The sequence below is a fragment of the Oncorhynchus clarkii genome, chromosome 14 (assembly GCF_045791955.1).
Source record: "Oncorhynchus clarkii lewisi isolate Uvic-CL-2024 chromosome 14, UVic_Ocla_1.0, whole genome shotgun sequence".
Classification (NCBI taxonomy): Eukaryota; Metazoa; Chordata; class Actinopteri; order Salmoniformes; family Salmonidae; genus Oncorhynchus; species Oncorhynchus clarkii.
The window spans coordinates 38509518-38533927 of record NC_092160.1 but is presented as its reverse complement, the minus strand read 5'-3'; the positions used below and the strand labels follow the sequence as shown (position 1 = coordinate 38533927).

At 44.5% G+C, this 24410-nt stretch overlaps 1 protein-coding gene across 1 annotated transcript in view; it reads left to right on the top strand.

Moving 5' to 3' along the window:
• LOC139366100 (netrin receptor UNC5A-like) overlaps nucleotides 1–24410 on the top strand; it is a 508756-nt gene that overhangs the window by 391683 nt on the left and 92663 nt on the right. The window contains exon 7 of the mRNA XM_071103198.1: nucleotides 20562–20726. Coding sequence (XP_070959299.1) covers nucleotides 20562–20726 — 165 coding nt within the window. The remainder of the gene's footprint in view (nucleotides 1–20561; nucleotides 20727–24410) is intronic.

The window sequence follows — 24410 nt, the reverse complement described above, 5'->3', positions numbered from 1 at the left end:
AATTTATAGTGCACTACAGTATATAGGGAATAGGGTGTCATTTATAGTGCACTACAGTATATAGGGAATAGGGTGTCATTTATAGTGCACTACAGTATATAGGGAATAGGGTGTCATTTATAGTGCAGTGGGAGACTGAGGGGAGAGGCCAGAACCCACTGAATGTCCGGTCTGTAGATCAGGGAGAGACCGGGGCTTGACCTCTAGCACATCTCTGATGGTTCTGCTTTGTCCGTATGAGGACAGGTGCTCTTTATGAAAAATAGAAATACCATTCCAGCCATGAGGCCAACAGAGGGTGATTTTATTCTTTGGACTGCTGGAAAGAACTACAAACCTGCTTTTTGTTTCTAAGAGTGTGTGGGGAATAGTGTGTAATTTGGGATACATTCACTGCCATTAGTACCATGATTCATGACCTTGTCTGGTTCAGTGTACTGCTGACTACATGGGTAGACTGGGAGACGATTAGACAGGAGGCCAGAATGAATCCATGACCTTGTCTGATTCAGTGTACAACTGACTACATGAGTAGACTGGGAGACGATTAGACAGGAGGCCAGAATGAATCCATGACCTTGTCTGATTCAGTGTACTGCTGACTACATGAGTAGACTGGGAGACGATTAGACAGGAGGCCAGAATTAATCTATGACCTTGTCTGAATCAGTATACTACTGACTACATGAGTAGACTGGGAGACGATTAGACAGGAGGCCAGAATGAATCTATGACCTTGTCTGAATCAGTATACTACTGACTACATGAGTAGACTGGGAGACGATTAGACAGGAGGCCAGAATTAATCTATGACCTTGTCTGAATCAGTATACTACTGACTACATGAGTAGACTGGGAGACGATTAGACAGGAGGCCAGAATGAATCCATGACCTTGTCTGATTCAGTGTACTACTGACTACATGAGTAGACTGGGAGACGATTAGACAGGAGGCCAGAATGAATCTATGACCTTGTCTGATTCAGTGTACAACTGACTACATGAGTAGACTGGGAGACGATTAGACAGGAGGCCAGAATGAATCCATGACCTTGTCTGATTCAGTGTACTGCTGACTACATGAGTAGACTGGGAGACGATTAGACAGGAGGCCAGAATTAATCTATGACCTTGTCTGAATCAGTATACTACTGACTACATGAGTAGACTGGGAGACGATTAGACAGGAGGCCAGAATGAATCTATGACCTTGTCTGAATCAGTATACTACTGACTACATGAGTAGACTGGGAGACGATTAGACAGGAGGCCAGAATTAATCTATGACCTTGTCTGAATCAGTATACTACTGACTACATGAGTAGACTGGGAGACGATTAGACAGGAGGCCAGAATGAATCCATGACCTTGTCTGATTCAGTGTACTACTGACTACATGAGTAGACTGGGAGACGATTAGACAGGAGGCCAGAATTAATCTATGACCTTGTCTGATTCAGTGTACTACTGACTACATGGGTAGACTGGGAGACGATTAGACAGGAGGCCAGAATGAATCCATGACCTTGTCTGAATCAGTATACTACTGACTACATGAGTAGACTCGGAGACGATTAGACAGGAGGCCAGAATGAATCTATGACCTTGTCTGATTCAGTGTACTACTGACTACATGAGTAGACTGGGAGACGATTAGACAGGAGGCCAGAATGAATCTATGACCTTGTCTGATTCAGTGTACTACTGACTACATGGGTAGACTGGGAGACGATTAGACAGGAGGCCAGAATGAATCCATGACCTTGTCTGATTCAGTATACTACTGACTACATGAGTAGACTCGGAGACGATTAGACAGGAGGCCAGAATGAATCTATGACCTTGTCTGATTCAGTGTACTACTGACTACATGAGTAGACTGGGAGACGATTAGACAGGAGGCCAGAATGAATCTATGACCTTGTCTGATTCAGTGTACTACTGACTACATGGGTAGACTGGGAGACTATTAGACAGGAGGCCAGAATGAATCCATGACCTTGTCTGATTCAGTATACTACTGACTACATGAGTAGACTGGGAGACGATTAGACAGGAGGCCAGAATTAATCTATGACCTTGTCTGATTCAGTGTACTACTGACTACATGGGTAGACTGGGAGACGATTAGACAGGAGGCCAGAATGAATCCATGACCTTGTCTGAATCAGTATACTACTGACTACATGAGTAGACTCGGAGACGATTAGACAGGAGGCCAGAATGAATCTATGACCTTGTCTGATTCAGTGTACTACTGACTACATGAGTAGACTGGGAGACGATTAGACAGGAGGCCAGAATGAATCTATGACCTTGTCTGATTCAGTGTACTACTGACTACATGGGTAGACTGGGAGACGATTAGACAGGAGGCCAGAATGAATCCATGACCTTGTCTGATTCAGTATACTACTGACTACATGAGTAGACTCGGAGACGATTAGACAGGAGGCCAGAATGAATCTATGACCTTGTCTGATTCAGTGTACTACTGACTACATGAGTAGACTGGGAGACGATTAGACAGGAGGCCAGAATGAATCTATGACCTTGTCTGATTCAGTGTACTACTGACTACATGGGTAGACTGGGAGACTATTAGACAGGAGGCCAGAATGAATCCATGACCTTGTCTGATTCAGTATACTACTGACTACATGAGTAGACTGGGAGACGATTAGACAGGAGGCCAGAATGAATCCATGACCTTGTCTGATTCAGTGTACTACTGACTACATGAGTAGGCTGGGAGACGATTAGACAGGAGGCCAGAATGAATCTATGACCTTGTCTGATTCAGTGTACTACTGACTACATGGGTAGACTGGGAGACGATTAGACAGGAGGCCAGAATGAATCCATGACCTTGTCTGATTCAGTATACTACTGACTACATGAGTAGACTGGGAGACGATTAGACAGGAGGCCAGAATGAATCCATGACCTTGTCTGATTCAGTGTACTACTGACTACATGAGTAGACTGGGAGACGATTAGACAGGAGGCCAGAATGAATCCATGACCTTTGGAGCTGTGTAATGCAGATTCAGTGATGCCATCCTTTATCAGTGTGAATCATTTAGATTGAGGATTTAACACGTCTGACATTTGAATACAGTAGCTAGGGGTCAAGGTTTGTCTATGGGTTGTTGTTTTTCTCTAAACTGAAAGCTTGTGATTGTTATTAATGTATTTTTATCTTGCCGCTTTCTAAATGCTACTCGTTGGAGCCGCAATCCTGATTCAAGAAGCCACTCATTAATCCCGAGGCAGAATTCTTTGTTAATTATTAGTCTTTTTTTGTTGTTGTGCCTTTTGGTGTTCTTCAGCTTTTATATAATATAATGAATGAATGACACGTTCCAGCGATAGAGAGTGCTTTCATTCAAGGTTGTAGTGACTGGTTTGTGTGAGGAGTAATTTTGAACATCAATTCTAAACAACAGTCTGAGTCATGCAACGTTTTAGGAAATTAGTAAATGTCTTGTCACCCAATCAAATGGATGAATATAGCAGAGATACCCTGTTACCCAGTCAAGTGGATGACTATAGCAGAGATACCCAGTCCAGTGGATGACTATATCAGAGATACCCAGTCAAGTGGATGACTATAGCAGAGATACCCTGTTACCCAGTCAAGTGGATGAATATAGCAGAGATACCCAGTCAAGTGGATGACTATAGCAGAGATACCCAGTCCAGTGGATGAATATAGCAGAGATACCCAGTCAAGTGGATGACTATAGCAGAGATACCCAGTCAAGTGGGTGAATATAGCAGAGATACCCAGTTACCCAGTCAAGTGGATGACTATAGCAGAGATACCCAGTCCAGTGGATGACTATAGCAGAGATACCCAGTCAAGTGGATGACTATAGCAGAGATACCCAGTCAAGTGGATGACTATAGCAGAGATACCCAGTCAAGTGGATGACTATAGCAGAGATACCCAGTCAAGTGGATGACTATAGCAGAGATACCCAGTCAAGTGGATGACTATAGCAGAGATACCCAGTCAAGTGGATGACTATAGCAGAGATACCCAGTTACCCAGTCCAGTGGATGACTAAAGCAGAGATACCCAGTCAAGTGGATGAATATAGCAGAGATACCCAGTCAAGTGGATGACTATAGCAGAGATACCCAGTCAAGTGGATGACTATAGCAGAGATACCCAGTTACCCAGTCAAGTGGATGACTAAAGCAGAGATACCCAGTCAAGTGGGTGAATATAGCAGAGATACCCAGTTACCCAGTCAAGTGGATGACTATAGCAGAGATACCCAGTCAAGTGGATGACTATAGCAGAGATACCCAGTTACCCAGTCAAGTGGATGACTATAGCAGAGATACCCAGTCAAGTGGATGACTATAGCAGAGATACCCAGTTACCCAGTCAAGTGGATGACTAAAGCAGAGATACCCAGTCAAGTGGGTGAATATAGCAGAGATACCCAGTCAAGTGGATGACTATAGCAGAGATACCCAGTCAAGTGGATGACTATAGCAGAGATACCCAGATACCCCAGTCAAGTGGATGACTATAGCAGAGATACCCAGTTACCCAGTCAAGTGGATGACTATAGCAGAGATACCCAGTCAAGTGGGTGAATATAGCAGAGATACCCAGTCAAGTGGATGACTATAGCAGAGATACCCAGATACCCAGTCAAGTGGATGACTATAGCAGAGATACCCAGTCAAGTGGATGAATATAGCAGAGATACCCAGTTACCCAGTCAAGTGGATGACTATAGCAGAGATACCCAGTCAAGTGGATGACTATAGCAGAGATACCCAGTTACCCAGTCCAGTGGATGACTATAGCAGAGATACCCAGTTACCCAGTCAAGTGGATGACTATAGCAGAGATACCCAGTCCAGTGGATGAATATAGCAGAGATACCCAGTCAAGTGGATGACTATAGCAGAGATACCCAGTCCAGTGGATGACTATAGCAGAGATACCCAGTCAAGTAGATGACTATAGCAGAGATACCCAGTCAAGTGGATGAATATAGCAGAGATACCCAGTTACCCAGTCAAGTAGATGACTATATCAGAGATACCCAGTCAAGTGGATGACTATAGCAGAGATACCCAGTCAAGTGGATGAATATAGCAGAGATACCCAGTTACCCAGTCAAGTGGGTGAATATAGCAGAGATACCCAGTCCAGTGGATGACTATAGCAGAGATACCCAGTCAAGTGGATGACTAAAGCAGAGATACCCAGTCCAGTGGATGAATATAGCAGAGATACCCAGTTACCCAGTCCAGTGGATGACTATAGCAGAGATACCCAGTCCAGTGGATGACTATAGCAGAGATACCCAGTCAAGTGGATGAATATAGCAGAGATACCCAGTTACCCAGTCAAGTGGATGACAATAGCAGAGATACCCAGTCAAGTGAATGAATATAGCAGAGATACCCAGTCCAGTGGATGAATATAGCAGAGATACCCAGTTACCCAGTCAAGTGGATGACTATAGCAGAGATACCCAGTCAAGTGGATGACTATAGCAGAGATACCCAGTCCAGTGGATGACCATAGCAGAGATACCCAGTCAAGTGGATGAATATAGCAGAGATACCCAGTCAAGTGGATGAATATAGCAGAGATACCCTGTTACCCAGTCAAGTGGATGACTATAGCAGAGATACCCAGTCCAGTGGATGACTATATCAGAGATACCCAGTCAAGTGGATGACTATAGCAGAGATACCCAGTCAAGTGGATGAATATAGCAGAGATACCCAGTTACCCAGTCAAGTGGATGACTATAGCAGAGATACCCAGTCAAGTGGATGAATATAGCAGAGATACCCAGTCCAGTGGATGAATATAGCAGAGATACCCAGTTACCCAGTCAAGTGGATGACTATAGCAGAGATACCCAGTCAAGTGGATGACTATAGCAGAGATACCCAGTCCAGTGGATGACTATAGCAGAGATACCCAGTCAAGTGGATGAATATAGCAGAGATACCCAGTCAAGTGGATGAATATAGCAGAGATACCCTGTTACCCAGTCAAGTGGATGACTATAGCAGAGATACCCAGTCCAGTGGATGAATATAGCAGAGATACCCAGTTACCCAGTCAAGTGGATGACTATAGCAGAGATGCCCAGTTACCCAGTCCAGTGGATGACTATAGCAGAGATACCCAGTCCAGTGGATGAATATAGCAGAGATACCCAGTCAAGTGGATGAATATAGCAGAGATACCCAGATACCCAGTCAAGTGGATGACTATAGCAGAGATACCCAGTCCAGTGGATGAATATAGCAGAGATACCCAGTCCAGTGGATGAATATAGCAGAGATACCCAGTCCAGTGGATGACTATAGCAGAGATACCCAGTCCAGTGGATGAATATAGCAGAGATACCCAGTTACCCAGTCAAGTGGATGACTATAGCAGAGATACCCAGTCCAGTGGATGACTATATCAGAGATACCCAGTCAAGTGGATGACTATAGCAGAGATACCCAGTTACCCAGTCCAGTGGATGACTATAGCAGAGATACCCAGTCAAGTGGATGACTATAGCAGAGATACCCAGTCCAGTGGATGAATATAGCAGAGATACCCAGTTACCCAGTCAAGTGGATGACTATAGCAGAGATACCCAGTTACCCAGTCCAGTGGATGAATATAGCAGAGATACCCAGTCCAGTGGATGACTATAGCAGAGATACCCAGTCCAGTGGATGAATATAGCAGAGATACCCAGTCCAGTGGATGACTATAGCAGAGATACCCAGTTACCCAGTCCAGTGGATGACTATAGCAGAGATACCCAGTCAAGTGGATGACTATAGCAGAGATACCCAGTCCAGTGGATGAATATAGCAGAGATACCCAGTTACCCAGTCAAGTGGATGACTAAAGCAGAGATACCCAGTTACCCAGTCCAGTGGATGAATATAGCAGAGATACCCAGTCAAGTGGATGACTATAGCAGAGATACCCAGTTACCCAGTCCAGTGGATGAATATAGCAGAGATACCCAGTTACCCAGTCAAGTGGATGACTAAAGCAGAGATACCCAGTCAAGTGGATGACTATAGCAGAGATACCCAGTCAAGTGGATGACTATAGCAGAGATACCCAGTCAAGTGGATGACTATAGCAGATATACTCAGTTACCCAGTCAAGTGGATGACTATAGCATATATACTGCTAATGTATTACAGACCTGCCTCCTCTCCCCTCCCCTACTGGGTTAATGTATTACAGACCTCTCATCTCCCCTACTGGGTCAATGTATTACAGACCTGCCTCCCCTCCCCTCCCCTACTGGGTTAATGTATTACAGACCTGCCTCCTCTCCCCTCCCCTACTGGGTTAATGTATTACAGACCTGCCTCCCCTCCCCTCCCCTACTGGGTTAATGTATTACAGACCTGCCTCCTCTCCCCTCCCCTACATTAACCCAGTAGGGGAGGGGAGAGGAGGCAGGTCTGTAATACATTGACCCAGTAGGGGAGAGGAGAGGTCTGTAATACATTAACCCAGTAGGGGAGGGGAGGTTAATGTATTACAGACATGCCTCCTCTCCTCTCCCCTACTGGGTTAATGTATTACAGACCTGCCCCCTGTCCCCTCCCCTACTGGGTTAATGTATTACAGACCTGCCTCCTGTCCCCTCCCCTACTGGGTTAATGTATTACAGACTTCTCCTCTCCCCTACTAGGTCAATGTATTACAGACCTGCATCCTGTCCCCTCCCCTACTGGGTTAATGTATTACAGACTTCTCCTCTCCCCTACTGGGTTAATGTATTACAGACATGCCTCCTCTCCCCTCCCCTACTGGGTTAATGTATTACAGACCTGCCTCCCCCCTCCCCTACTGGGTTAATGTATTACAGACCTCTCCTCTCCCCTACTAGGTCAATGTATTACAGACATGCCTCCTCTCCTTTCCCCTACTGGGTTAATGTATTACAGACCTGCCTCCCCCCCTCCCCTACTGGGTTAATGCAATACAGACCTGCCTCCTCTCCCCTCCCCTACTGAGTTAATGTATTACAGACCTGCCTCCTCTCCCCTCACCTACTGGGTTAATGTATTACAGACCTGCCTCCTCTCCCCTCCCCTATTGGGTTAATGTATTACAGACATGCCTCCTCTCCCCTCCCCTACTGGGTTAATGTATTACAGACCTGCCTCCTCTCCCCTCCCCTACTGGGTTAATGTATTACAGACATGCCTCCTCTCCCCTCCCCTACTGGGTTAATGTATTACAGACCTGCCTCCTCTCCCCTCCCCTACTGGGTTAATGTATTACAGACATGCCTCCTCTCCCCTCCCCTACTGGGTTAATGTATTACAGACCTGCCTCCTCTCCCCTTCCGTACTGGGTTAATGTATTACAGACCTGCCTCCACTCCCCTTCCCTACTGGGTTAATGTATTACAGACCTCTCCCCTCCCCTACTGGGTTAATGTATTACAGACCTGCCTCCTCTCCCCTACCCTACTGGGTTAATATATTACAGACCTTCCTCCTCTCCCCTCCCCTACTGGGTTAATGTATTACAGACCTGCCTCCTCTCCCCTCCCCTACTGGGTTAATGTATTACAGACCTGCCTCCTCTCCCCTCCCCTATTGTGTTAATGTATTACAGACCTGCCTCCTCTCCCCTTCCCTACTGGGTTAATGTATTACAGACCTGCCTCCTCTCCCCTCCCCTACTGGGTTAATGTATTACAGACCTGCCTCCTCTACCCTCCCCTACTGGGTTAATGTATTACAGACCTGCCTCCTCTCCCCTCCCCTACTGGGTTAATGTATTACAGACCTGCCTCCTCTACCCTCCCCTACTGGGTTAATGTATTACAGACCTGCCTCCTCTCCCCTTCCCTACTGGGTTAATGTATTACAGAACTGCCTCCTCTCCCCTCCCCTACTGGGTTAATGTATTACAGAACTGCCTCCTCTACCCTCCCCTACTGTGTTAATGTATTACAGACCTGCCTCCTCTCCCCTCCCCTACTGGGTTAATGTATTACAGACCTACCTCCTCTCCCCTCCCCTACTGGGTTAATGTATTACAGACCTGCCTCCTCTCCCCTTCCCTACTGGGTTAATGTATTACAGACCTGCCTCCTCTCCCCTCCCCTACTGGGTTAATGTATTACAGACCTGCCTCCTCTCCCCTTCCCTACTGGGTTAATGTATTACAGACCTGCCTCCTCTCCCCTTCCCTACTGGGTTAATATATTACAGACCTGCCTCCTCTCCCCTCCCCTACTGGGTTAATGTATTACAGACCTGCCTCCTCTCCCCTCCCCTACTGGGTTAATGTATTACAGACCTGCCTCCTCTCCCCTCCCCTACTGGGTTAATGTATTACAGACCTGCCTCCTCTCCCCTCCCCTACTGGATTAATGTATTACAGACCTGCCTCCTCTCCCCTTCCCTACTGGGTTAATGTATTACAGACCTGCCTCCTCTACCCTCCCCTACTGGGTTAATGTATTACAGACCTGCCTCCTCTGCCCTTCCCTACTGGGTTAATGTATTACAGACCTGCCTCCTCTCCCCTCCCCTACTGGGTTAATGTATTACAGACCTGCCTCCTCTACCCTCCCCTACTGTGTTAATGTATTACAGACCTGCCTCCTCTCCCCTTCCCTACTGGGTTAATGTATTACAGACCTGCCTCCTCTCCCCTCCCCTACTGGGTTAATGTATTACAGACCTGCCTCCTCTCCCCTTCCCTACTGGGTTAGTGTATTACAGACCTGCCTCCTCTCCCCTCCCCTACTGGGTTAATGTATTACAGACCTGCCTCCTCTCCCCTCCCCTACTGGGTTAATGTATTACAGACCTGCCTCCTCTCCCCTTCCCTACTGGGTTAATGTATTACAGACCTGCCTCCTCTACCCTTCCCTACTGGGTTAATTAATGTATTACAGACCTGCCTCCACTACCCTTCCATACTGGGTTAATTAATGTATTACAGACCTGCCTCCTCTCCCCTCCTGGGTTAATGTATTACAGACCTGCCTCCTCTACCCTTCCCTACTGGGTTAATTAATGTATTACAGACCTGCCTCCTCTCCCCTCCTGGGTTAATGTATTACAGACCTGCCTCCTCTCCCCTTCCCTACTGGGTTAATGTATTACAGAACTGCCTCCTCTCCCCTCCCCTACTGGGTTAATGTATTACAGACCTGCCTCCTCTATCCTCCCCTACTGTGTTAATGTATTACAGACCTGCCTCCTCTCCCCTCCCCTACTGGGTTAATGTATTACAGACCTACCTCCTCTCCCCTCCCCTACTGGGTTAATGTATTACAGACCTGCCTCCTCTCCCCTTCCCTACTGGGTTAATGTATTACAGACCTGCCTCCTCTCCCCTCCCCTACTGGGTTAATGTATTACAGACCTGCCTCCTCTCCCCTTCCCTACTGGGTTAATGTATTACAGACCTGCCTCCTCTCCCCTTCCCTACTGGGTTAATATATTACAGACCTGCCTCCTCTCCCCTCCCCTACTGGGTTAATGTATTACAGACCTGCCTCCTCTCCCCTCCCCTACTGGGTTAATGTATTACAGACATGCCTCCTCTCCCCTCCCCTACTGGGTTAATGTATTACAGACCTGCCTCCTCTCCCCTCCCCTACTGGATTAATGTATTACAGACCTGCCTCCTCTCCCCTTCCCTACTGGGTTAATGTATTACAGACCTGCCTCCTCTACCCTCCCCTACTGGGTTAATGTATTACAGACCTGCCTCCTCTGCCCTTCCCTACTGGGTTAATGTATTACAGACCTGCCTCCTCTCCCCTCCCCTACGGGGTTAATGTATTACAGACCTGCCTCCTCTACCCTCCCCTACTGTGTTAATGTATTACAGACCTGCCTCCTCTCCCCTTCCCTACTGGGTTAATGTATTACAGACCTGCCTCCTCTCCCCTCCCCTACTGGGTTAATGTATTACAGACCTGCCTCCTCTCCCCTTCCCTACTGGGTTAGTGTATTACAGACCTGCCTCCTCTCCCCTCCCCTACTGGGTTAATGTATTACAGACCTGCCTCCTCTCCCCTCCCCTACTGGGTTAATGTATTACAGACCTGCCTCCTCTCCCCTTCCCTACTGGGTTAATGTATTACAGACCTGCCTCCTCTACCCTTCCCTACTGGGTTAATTAATGTATTACAGACCTGCCTCCTCTACCCTTCCATACTGGGTTAATTAATGTATTACAGACCTGCCTCCTCTCCCCTCCTGGGTTAATGTATTACAGACCTGCCTCCTCTACCCTTCCCTACTGGGTTAATTAATGTATTACAGACCTGCCTCCTCTCCCCTCCTGGGTTAATGTATTACAGACCTGTCTCCTCTCCCCTCCCATACTGGGTTAATGCAATACAGACCTGCCTCCTCTCCCCTCCCTACTGGGTTAATGTATTACAGACCTGCCTCCTCTACCCTTCCCTACTGGGTTAATGTATTACAGACCTGCCTCCTCTCCCCTTCCCTACTGGGTTAATGTATTACAGACCTGCCTCCTCTACCCTTCCCTACTGGGTTAATGTATTACAGACCTGCCTCCTCTCCCCTCCTGGGTTAATGTATTACAGACCTGCCTCCTCTACCCTTCCCTACTGGGTTAATGTATTACAGACCTGCCTCCTCTCCCCTCCTGGGTTAATGTATTACAGACCTGCCTCCTCTACCCTTCCCTACTGGGTTAATGTATTACAGACCTGCCTCCTCTCCCCTCCTGGGTTAATGTATTACAGACCTGCCTCCTCTACCCTTCCCTACTGGGTTAATTCATGTATTACAGACCTGCCTCCTCTCCCCTTCCCTACTGGGTTAATGTATTACAGACCTGCCTCCTCTCCCCTCCCCTACTGGGTTAATGTATTACAGACCTGCCTCCTCTCCCCTCCCCTACTGGGTTAATGTATTACAGACCTGCCTCCTCTCCCCTTCCCTACTCTACAACCTACTGTGCTGGGTGAAAAAAATCAACTGTGTTGCTTTAAAGAAAAAAGTGTTTACATCAGTGGAATTGGAACAGAGGTCAGTGTGATTTATGTTTTCTCACTTAGTCTACAGAATAATTAGCAGTTGTTGCAGAGTGAGTGGTTTGCGAGTGGCTAGTTTTTTTTTGTTTTGTTTTCTTGATTTCAAAAAACATTGATAGGCAACAAAGCTGTCTTCTCCCTGTCCTGTGGTAGTCACATCTCCACTCAGACACTCAGTCTTCATACCACCTCGCATTCCATTCCTTCCTTTCATTCTGTTCTACCCGTCATGTTGATGTTTGTGTTCCATTCCTTCCTTTCATTCTGTTCTACCTGTCATGTTGATGTTTGTGTTCCATTCCTTCCGTTCATTCTGTTCTACCTGTCATGTTGATGTTTGTGTTCCATTCCTTCCGTTCATTCTGTTCTACCTGTCATGTTGATGTTTGTGTTCCATTCCTTCCTTTCATTCTGTTCTACCTGTCATGTTGATGTTTGTGTTCCATTCCTTCCTTTCATTCTGTTCTACCTGTCATGTTGATGTTTGTGTTCAATTCCTTCCGTTCATTCTGTTCTACCCGTCATGTTGATGTTTGTGCTCCATTCCTTCCTTTCATTCTGTTCTACCTGTCATGTTGATGTTTGTGTTCCATTCCTTCCTTTCATTCTGTTCTACCCGTCATGTTGATGTTTTCATTCCATTCCTTCCGTTCATTCTGTTCTACCTGTCATGTTGATGTTTTCATTCCATTCCTTCCGTTCATTCTGTTCTACCTGTCATGTTGATGTTTGTGTTCCATTCCTTCCTTTCATTCTGTTCTACCTGTCATGTTGATGTTTGTGTTCCATTCCTTCCGTTCATTCTGTTCTACCTGTCATGTTGATGTTTGTGTTCCATTCCTTCCTTTCATTCTGTTCTACCTGTCATGTTGATGTTTTCATTCCATTCCTTCCGTTCATTCTGTTCTACCCGTCATGTTGATGTTTTCATTCCATTCCTTCCGTTCATTCTGTTCTACCTGTCATGTTGATGTTTTCATTCCATTCCTTCCGTTCATTCTGTTCTACCTGTCATGTTGATGTTTGTGTTCCATTCCTTCCTTTCATTCTGTTCTACCTGTCATGTTGATGTTTGTGTTCCATTCCTTCCTTTCATTCTGTTCTACCTGTCATGTTGATGTTTTCATTCCATTCCTTCCTTTCATTCTGTTCTACCTGTCATGTTGATGTTTGTGTTCCATTCCTTCCTTTCATTCTGTTCTACCTGTCATGTTGATGTTTTCATTCCATTCCTTCCGTTCATTCTGTTCTACCCGTCATGTTGATGTTTGTGTTCCATTCCTTCCTTTCATTCTGTTCTACCCGTCATGTTGATGTTTGTGTTCCATTCCTTCCTTTCATTCTGTTCTACCTGTCATGTTGATGTTTTCATTCCATTCCTTCCGTTCATTCTGTTCTACCTGTCATGTTGATGTTTTCATTCCATTCCTTCCGTTCATTCTGTTCTACCTGTCATGTTGATGTTTGTGTTCCATTCCTTCCTTTCATTCTGTTCTACCTGTCATGTTGATGTTTGTGTTCCATTCCTTCCGTTCATTCTGTTCTACCTGTCATGTTGATGTTTGTGTTCCATTCCTTCCTTTCATTCTGTTCTACCTGTCATGTTGATGTTTTCATTCCATTCCTTCCGTTCATTCTGTTCTACCCGTCATGTTGATGTTTTCATTCCATTCCTTCCGTTCATTCTGTTCTACCTGTCATGTTGATGTTTTCATTCCATTCCTTCCGTTCATTCTGTTCTACCTGTCATGTTGATGTTTGTGTTCCATTCCTTCCTTTCATTCTGTTCTACCTGTCATGTTGATGTTTGTGTTCCATTCCTTCCTTTCATTCTGTTCTACCTGTCATGTTGATGTTTTCATTCCATTCCTTCCTTTCATTCTGTTCTACCTGTCATGTTGATGTTTGTGTTCCATTCCTTCCTTTCATTCTGTTCTACCTGTCATGTTGATGTTTTCATTCCATTCCTTCCGTTCATTCTGTTCTACCCGTCATGTTGATGTTTGTGTTCCATTCCTTCCTTTCATTCTGTTCTACCCGTCATGTTGATGTTTGTGTTCCATTCCTTCCTTTCATTCTGTTCTACCCGTCAGGTTGATGTTTGTGTTCCATTCCTTCCTTTCATTCTGTTCTACCTGTCATGTTGATGTTTGTGTTCCATTCCTTCCGTTCATTCTGTTCTACCTGTCATGTTGATGTTTGTGTTCCATTCCTTCCGTTCATTCTGTTCTACCTGTCATGTTGATGTTTGTGTTCCATTCCTTCCTTTCATTCTGTTCTACCTGTCATGTTGATGTTTTCATTCCATTCCTTCCGTTCATTCTGTTCTACCTGTCATGTTGATGTTTTCATTCCATTCCTTCCTTTCATTCTGTTCTACCTGTCATGTTGATGTTTGTGTTCCATTCCTTCCTTTCATTCTGTTCTACCTGTCATGTTGATGTTTGTGTTCCATTCCTTCCTTTCATTCTGTTCTACCTGTCATGTTGATGTTTGTGTTCCATTCCTTCCTTTCATTCTGTTCTACCTGTCATGTTGATGTTTGTGTTCCATTCCTTCCTTTCATTCTGTTCTACCTGTCATGTTGATGTTTTCATTCCATTCCTTCCGTTCATTGTTCTACCTGTCATGTTGATGTTTGTGTTCCATTCCTTCCTTTCATTCTGTTCTACCTTTCATGTTGATGTTTGTGTTCCATTCCTTCCTTTCATTCTGTTCTACCTGTCATGTTGATGTTTTCATTCCATTCCTTCCTTTCATTCTGTTCTACCCGTCATGTTGATGTTTGTGTTCCATTCCTTCCTTTCATTCTGTTCTACCTGTCATGTTGATGTTTGTGTTCCATTCCTTCCTTTCATTCTGTACTACCTGTCATGTTGATGTTTTCATTCCATTCCTTCCTTTCATTCTGTTCTACCTGTCATGTTGATGTTTGTGTTCCATTCCTTCCTTTCATTCTGTTCTACCTGTCATGTTGATGTTTTCATTCCATTCCTTCCTTTCATTCTGTTCTACCTGTCATGTTGATGTTTGTGTTCCATTCCTTCCTTTCATTCTGTTCTACCTGTCATGTTGATGTTTGTGTTCCATTCCTTCCTTTCATTCTGTTCTACCTGTCATGTTGATGTTTGTGTTCCATTCCTTCCTTTCATTCTGTTCTACCTGTCATGTTGATGTTTGTGTTCCATTCCTTCCGTTCATTCTGTTCTACCTGTCATGTTGATGTTTTCATTCTGTTCTACCTGTCATGTTGATGTTTGTGTTCCATTCCTTCCTTTCATTCTGTTCTACCTGTCATGTTGATGTTTGTGTTCCATTCCTTCCGTTCATTCTGTTCTACCTGTCATGTTGATGTTTGTGTTCCATTCCTTCCGTTCATTCTGTTCTACCTGTCATGTTGATGCTTGTGTCCATTCCTTCCTTTCATTCTGTTCTACCTGTCATGTTGATGTTTGTGTTCCATTCCTTCCTTTCATTCTGTTCTACCTGTCATGTTGATGTTTGTGTTCCATTCCTTCCTTTCATTCTGTTCTACCTGTCATGTTGATGTTTGTGTTCCATTCCTTCCTTTCATTCTGTTCTACCTGTCATGTTGATGTTTGTGTTCCATTCCTTCCTTTCATTCTGTTCTACCTGTCATGTTGATGTTTGTGTTCCATTCCTTCCTTTCATTCTGTTCTACCTGTCATGTTGATGTTTGTGTTCCATTCCTTCCTTTCATTCTGTTCTACCTGTCATGTTGATGTTTGTGTTCCATTCCTTCCTTCCTTTCATTCTGTTCTACCTGTCATGTTGATGTTTGTGTTCCATTCCTTCCTTTCATTCTGTTCTACCTGTCATGTTGATGTTTGCACTTCATGATTGTGTCCCACTTGTTGTTGATTCTTCACAAAAAAATACAGTTTTATATCTTTATGTTTGAAGCCTGAAATGTGGCAAAAGGTCGCAAAGTTCAAGGGGGCCGAATACTTTCGCAAGGCACTGTAAATATATGGATGAGCAATGGCCAAGCGGCATAGGCAAGATGCAATCGGTGGTATAAAATACAGTATGTACATTTGGGATGAGTAGTGCAAGATATGTAAACATAATTATTAAAGTGGCATTATTAAAGTGACTATTGATCCATTTGTTAGAGTGGCCAATTATTCCAAGTCTGTATGGAAGCTGCAGCCTCTGTGTTAGTGGTGGCTGTTTAACAGTCTGATGGCCTTGAGATAGAATCAATTTTTTAGTCTTGGTCCCAGCTTTGATGCACCTGTACTGACCTCGCCTTCTGGATGATAGCGATGTGAACAGACAGTGGCTCGGATGGTTGTTTTCCTTGATGATCTTTTTGGCCTTCTTGTGACATCGGGTGGTGTAGGTCTCCTGTAGGGCAGGTAGTTTGCCCCCAGTGATGCGTTGTGCAGACCTCACAACCCTCTGGAGATCCCGCGGTTGTGGGCGGTGCAGTGGTCGTACCAGGCGGCAATACAACCCGACAGGATGCTCTCGATTGTGCATCTGTAAAAGTTTGTCAGGGTTTTAGGTGACAAGACAAATTTGTTCAGACTCCTGAGGTTGAAGAGGTGGTGGTGCGCCTTCTTCACCCACACTGTCTGTGTCGGTGGACCATTTCAGTTTGTCAGTGATGTGTACGCCGAGGAACCTGTAACTTTCCACCTTCTCCACTGCAGTCCCGTCGATGTGGATAGGGGGGGGAGGGGTGCAGTGTGCAGTAATCCTACTTTTATAGGTGCTGTATGTTTGGAAAGTAGCTTACCTGCCAGTGACCTTAGCCCAGCGTGCTAGCATCCATCTCCTCTATGAAGCTCTGCTGCTCACCTAGCTCACCTGCTAGTGACCTTAGCCCAGCGTGCTAGCATCCATCTCCTCTATGAAGCTCTGCTGCTCACCTAGCTCACCTGCTAGTGACCTTAGCCCAGCGTGCTAGCATCCATCTCCTCTATGAAGCTCTGCTGCTCAGCTAGCTCACCTGCCAGTGACCTTAGCCCAGCGTGCTAGCATCCATCTCCTCTATGAAGCTCTGCTACTCACCTAACTCACCTGCTAGTGACCTTAGCCCAGCGTGCTAGCATCCATCTCCTCTATAAAGCTCTGCTGCTCACCTAGCTCACCTGCTAGTGACCTTAGCCCAGCGTGCTAGCATCCATCTCCTCTATGAAGCTCTGCTGCTCACCTAGCTCACCTGCTAGTGACCTTAGCCCAGCGTGCTAGCATCCATCTCCTCTATGAAGCTCTGCTGCTCACCTAGCTCACCTGCTAGTGACCTTAGCCCAGCGTGCTAGCATCCATCTCCTCTATGAAGCTCTGCTGCTCACCTAGCTCACCTGCTAGTGACCTTAGCCCAGCGTGCTAGCATCCATCTCCTCTATGAAGCTCTGCTGCTCAGCTAGCTCACCTGCCAGTGACCTTAGCCCAGCGTGCTAGCATCCATCTCCTCTATGAAGCTCTGCTACTCACCTAACTCACCTGCTAGTGACCTTAGCCCAGCGTGCTAGCATCCATCTCCTCTATAAAGCTCTGCTGCTCACCTAGCTCACCTGCTAGTGACCTTAGCCCAGCGTGCTAGCATCCATCTCCTCTATGAAGCTCTGCTGCTCACCTAGCTCACCTGCTAGTGACCTTAGCCCAGCGTGCTAGCATCCATCTCCTCTATGAAGCTCTGCTGCTCACCTAGCTCACATCATTATCCTCTTGAATGAAAACAAAGAGAGTATCATCTTATACCAACTGTTGTACTGCTCAGGTATTACAGCGCCTTGCAAAAGTATTCATCCCCTTGGCGTTTTTCCTACTTTGTTACATTACAACCTGTCATTTAAATAGATTTTTATTTGGATTTCATGTAATGGACATACACAAAATAGTCCAAATTGGTGAAGTGAAATTTAAAAAAATAATTTGTTTAAAAAATATCTAACCGGAAAAGTGGTGCGTGCGTATCTATTCACCCCAGATTCTATGAAGTCCCTAAATAAGATCTGGTGCAACCAATTACCTTCAGAAGTCACATAATTAGTTAAATAAAGTCCACCTGTCTGCAATCTAAGTGGCACATGATCTGTCACACGATCTCAGTATATCTATACCTGTTCTGAAAGACCCCAGAGTCTGCAACACAACTAAACAAGGGGCACCACCAAGCAAGCGGCACCATGAACACCAAGGAGCTCTCCAAACAGGTCAGGGACAAAGTTGTGGAGAAGTACAGATCAGGGTTGGGTTATAAAAAAATATTTAGAAGCTTTGAACATCCCTCGGAGCACCAGTAAATACATTATTCAAAAATGGAAAGAATATGGCACCACAACAAACCCGCCAAGAGAGGGCCGCCCACCAAAACTCATGCACCAGGCAAGGAGGGCATTTACCAGCAAGGCAACAAAGAGACCAAAGATAAACCTGAAGGAGCTGCAAATCTCCACAGCGGAGATTGGAGTATCTGTCCATAGGACCACTTTAAGCCGTACACTCCACAGAGCTGGGCTTTACGGAAGAGTGGCCAGAAAAAAGCCATTGCTTAAAGAAAATAAGCAAACATGTTTGGTTCGTTCGCCAGAAGTCATGTGGGAGACTCCCCAAACATATGGAAGAAGGTACTCTGGTCAGATGAGACTAAAATGGAGCTTTTTGGCCATCAAGGAAAATGTCTGGCGCAAACATAACACTTCCCATCACCCCGAGAACTCCATCCCCACAGTGAAGCATCCAAATCTTATTTCTCTCAAATGCACATTTGTTTACATCCCTGTTTGTGAGCATTTATCCTTGTCCACCTGACAAGTGTGGCATATCAAGAAGCTGATTAAACACCATGATCATTGCACAGGTGCACCTTGTGCTGGGGACAATAACAGTCCAATCTAAAAATGTGCAATTTTGTCACACAACACAATGCCACAGATGTCTCAAGTTTTGAGGGAGCGTGGAATTGGCATGCTGACTGCAGGAATGTCCACCAGAGCTGGTGCCAGAAAATGTAATGTTCATTTCTCTACCATAAGTATAACATATATAAGTATAAGAATAATATATAAGTATAAAATATATGGATGAGCAGTGACAGAGCGGATAGATTAAATAGATAGTAAAGAATAGATAGTGAAGGACACAGTATACAGTATATACATATGAGAGTAACACGAGATATGTCAACATTCTTAAAGTGGCATTAAAGTGACTAGTGTTCCATTTATTAAAGTAGCCAATGATATCAAGTCTGTAGGTAGGCAGCCACCTCTCGGTGCTAGTGGTGGCTGTTTAACAATCTGATGGCCTTAAGAAGCTGTTTTTCAATCTCTCTGTCCCAGCTTTGATGCACCTGTACTGACCTTGGCTTCTGGATGATAGCGGGGTGAACAGGCAGTGGTTATTGTCCTTGATGATCTTTATGGCCTTCCTGTGACATCGGGTGTTGTAAGTGTGCTGAACGGCAGGTAGTTTGCCCCCGGTGATGCGTTGGGCAGACCTGATTACCATCTGGAGAGGTCTGTGGCTGTGGGCGGTGCAGTTGCCGTACCAGGCGGTGATACAGTCCGACAGGGTGCTCTCAATTGTGCACCTGCAAATGTTAGTGAGTTTCAGCCTCCTGAGGTTGAAGAGGCGCTGTTGCTCCTTCTTCACCACACTGTCTGTGTTCAGTTTTGTCTGTGTGGGTGGACCATTTCAGTTTGTCAGTGATATGAACACAGAGGAACTTAAAACTTTCCACATTCTCCACTGCTGTCCCGTCGATGTGGATAGGGGGGAGTGCTCCCTTTGCTGTTTCCTGAAGTCGACAATCATCTAATTTGTTTTGCTGACATTGAATGAGAGGTTATTTTCCTGGTTATTTTCCTGTGTGTGGTATCTCTCTCTCTCTGACTCTGGTCTGTGTGGTGTCTCTCTCTCTCTGACTCTGGTCTATGTGTGGTGTCTCTCTCTCTCTCTGACTCTGGTCTGTGTGGTGTCTCTCTCTCTCTGACTCTGGTCTGTGTGGTGTCTCTCTCTCTCTGACTCTGGTCTATGTGTGGTGTCTCTCTCTCTCTGACTCTGGTCTATGTGTGGTGTCTCTCTCTCTCTCTGACTGGTCTGTGTTGTGTCTCTCTCTCTCTGACTCTGGTCTGTGTGTGTGTGGTATCTCTCTCTCTCTGACTTTGGTCTGTGTGTGTGGTATCTCTCTCTCTCTGACTCTGGTCTGTGTCTCTGACTCTGGTCTGTGTGTGTGGTATCTCTCTCTCTCTGACTCTGGTCTGTGTCTCTCTGACTCTGGTCTGTGTCTCTCTGACTCTGGTCTGTGTGTGTGTGTGTGTGTGTGTGTGTGTGTGTGTGTGGTATCTCTCTCTCTCTGACTCTGGTCTGTGTCTCTCTGACTCTGGTCTGTCTCTCTGACTCTGGTCTGTCTCTCTGACTCTGGTCTGTCTCTCTGACTCTGGTCTGTGTCTCTCTGACTCTGGTCTGTGTGTGTGTGTGGTATCTCTCTCTCTCTGACCCTGTGCCTGTCCCTGTGTTCAGTAGATGGAGGTTGGAGTGATTGGTCTAATTGGTCTGAGTGCGGAGTAGACTGTTCCATGTGGCGCAGTAGAGAGTGTACCCAGCCCTCGCCTGGCACCGGGGGAAAAGACTGCCAGGGCATCGACCTCCAGTCACTCAACTGTACCAGCCAACAGTGTCTACAGAGTGAGTATTAACCATGTTAGTTCCTGCACACACACACACACACACACACACACACACACACACACACACACACACACACACACACACACACACACACCAAACCGCACACACCAAACCGCACACACACACACACACACACACACACACACCCAACCGCACACACAGAGACACACACACACACACATAGAGACACACACATTTCCTGTTTTATTAGAGGTCATCAACAATGCATATGTATATAAAACAGGAAACGCTGTGATGTAACCAAAAAAAGGTTGAATGAGTAGAAATAAGGAGTAGAAATGAACACTGCGTAAAAACTCAGAACGGGCACCACCCTACAACAATATACAAGATGTTTTATGTTGCCAGTTGATGTCTCTCCCTATGTGTGTGTGTGTGTGTGTGTGTGTGTGTGTGTGTGTGTGTGTGTGTGTGTGTGTGTGTGTGTGTGTGTGTCATGTTATACTGTAGAACAGCCATGTCTGGCGTCGGGGTCGTTAATTAAACTCAAGTCATGTATAGTAATGTTTATTAATGACTCCATGTTGTTGAGGATTAGCAGAGATGAGCTTCGTCGAGAGGCCACACACACACACACACACACACATAACGCCCTACTCCCTACATAGCCCACTACACTGTAAAAATCAAGGGGAGTTGAAATCAGAGTGTTAAAATAGTTTGGGTTGAATTGACTCCCTGGATTTAGTGTTGATAACTAGAGTTAGTGTTGATATTACTGTTGATAACTAGAGTTAGCGATGATAACTAGAGTTAGTGATGATAACTAGAGTTAGTGTTGATATTACTGATGATAACTAGAGTTAGTGATGATAACTAGAGTTAGTGATGATAACTAGAGTTAGTGTTGATATTACTGATGATAACTAGAGTTAGCGATGATATTACTGATGATAACTAGAGTCAGTGATGATAACTAGAGTTAGTGATAATAACTAGAGTTAGTGTTGATATTAGTGATGATAACTAGAGTTAGTGTTGATAACTAGAGTTAGTGATGATAACTAGAGTTAGTGTTGATATTACTGATGATAACTAGAGTTAGTGATGATAACTAGAGTTAGCGATGATATTACTGATGATAACTAGAGTCAGTGATGATAACTAGAGTTAGTGATGATAACTAGAGTTAGTGTTGATATTACTGATGATAACTAGAGTTAGTGATGATAACTAGAGTTAGCGATGATATTACTGATGATAACTAGAGTCAGTGATGATAACTAGAGTTAGTGATAATAACTAGAGTTAGTGTTGATATTAGTGATGATAACTAGAGTTAGTGTTGATAACTAGAGTTAGTGATGATAACTAGAGTTAGTGTTGATATTACTGATGATAACTAGAGTTAGTGATGATAACTAGAGTTAGCGATGATATTACTGATGATAACTAGAGTCAGTGATGATAACTAGAGTCAGTGATGATAACTAGAGTCAGTGATGGCCTTGAGAAGCTGTTTTTCAATCTCTCTGTCCCAGCTTTGATGCACCTGTACTGACCTCGTGATGATAACTAGTTAGTGATGATAACTAGAGTTAGTGTTGATATTAGTGATGATAACTAGAGTCAGTGATGATAACTAGAGTTAGTGATGATAACTAGAGTTAGCGATGATATTACTGATGATAACTAGAGTCAGTGATGATAACTAGAGTTAGTGATGATAACTAGAGTTAGTGTTGATAATAGTGATGATAACTAGAGTTAGTGTTGATAACTAGAGGTAGTGTTGATATTACTGGTGATAACTAGAGTTAGTGTTGATAACTGGATTTAGCGATAATAACTAGAGTTAGTGTTGATAACTAGAGTTAGTGATGATAACTAGAGTTAGTGGTGATAACTAGAGTTAGTGTTGATAACTAGAGTTAGTGATGATAACTAGAGTTAGTGATGATAACTAGAGTTAGTGTTAATATTACTGATGATGACTAGAGTTAGTGATGATAACTAGAGTTGGTGTTGATATTAGTGATGATAACTAGAGTTAGTGTTGATATTACTGATGATAACTAGAGTTAGTGATGATATTACTGATGATAACTAGAGTTAGTGTTGATAACTAGAGTTAGTGTTGATAACTAGAGTTAGTGATGATAACTAGAGTTAGTGTTGATAACTAGAGTTAGTGATGATAACTAGAGTTAGTGATGATAACTATAGTTAGTGTTGATAATTAGAGTTAGTGATGATAACTAGAGTTAGTGATGATAACTAGAGTTAGTGTTGATATTACTGATAATAACTAGTTAGTGTTGATAACTAGAGTTAGTTTTGATAACTAGAGTTAGTGTTGATAACTAGAGTTAGTGTTGATATTACTGATAATAACTAGTTAGTGTTGATAACTAGAGTTAGTGTTGATAACTAGAGTTAGTGTTGATAACTAGAGTTAGTGTTGATATTACTGATTATAACTAGAGTTAGTGTTGATAACTAGAGTTAGTGATGATAACTAGAGTTAGTGTTGATAACTAGAGTTAGTGTTGATATTACTGATGATAACGAGAGTTAGTGTTGATAACTAGAGTTAGTGTTGATATTAGTGATGATAACTAGAGTTAGTGTTGATAACTAGAGTTAGTGTTGATAACTAGAGTTAGTGTTGATAACTATAGTTATCAACACTAATATCTACTACCATGATATCTACTACCATACCTCGTTCAAAGGCACTTAAATATTTTGTCTTGCCCATTCATCCTCTGAATGGCACATGTAACCGATGTGAAACGGCTAGCTAGTTAGCTGTGGTGGTGCGCGCTAATAGCGTTTCAATCGGTGACGTCACTCGCTCTGAGACCTTGAAGTAGTTGCTCCCCTTGCTCTGCAAGGGCCGCGGCGTTTGTGGCGCGATGGGTGACGATGCTTCGAGGGTGACTGTTGTCTATGTGTGCAGAGAGAGGGACGGAAGTAAACTGTTATACACACATAAACATTAATAAACACATTGTCTCAAGGCTTATAAATTAATGATATGTACCCATTGATTCTTGAAGAATATGTGCCCCGTTTTCAAGAAGCTACTGTCTTCACAGGAGAGGCCGTAGTGGCGAAGTAATTACAATTTAGCAATTAAACACTTGAGTGATAGATGTGCAGAAGATGAATGTGCAAGTAGAGATACTGGGCTGCAAAGGAGCAAAGAATTATTATTACAGTATGGGGATGAGGTAGTCGTATGGGCTGTTTACAGATGGGCTATGTACAGGTGCAGTGCAGGTAGTTGGATGGGTTATGAACTGGAAGGAAAGGCGGCCAAAGGAGGAATTGGCTTTGGGGGTGACCAGTAAAATATACCTGCTGGAGCGTGTGCTACGGGTGGGTGTTGCTATGGTGACCAGTGAGCTGAGATAAGGCGGGGTTTTACCAGGCAAAGACTTATAGATGACCTGGAGCCAGTGGGTTTGGCGACGAATAGGAAGCGAGGGCCAGCCGACGAGAGCATACAGGTCACAGTGGTGGGTAGTGTATGGGGCATTTGGTGAAAAAACGGATGGCCCTGTGATAGACTGCATCCAGTTTGCTGAGTAGAGTGTTGGAGGCTATTTTGTAAATGACATTGCCAAAGTCAAGGATCGGTAGGATAGTCACTTTTATGAGGGTATGTCTGGCAGCATGAGTGAAGGATGCTTTGTTGTGAAAATGGAAGCCGAT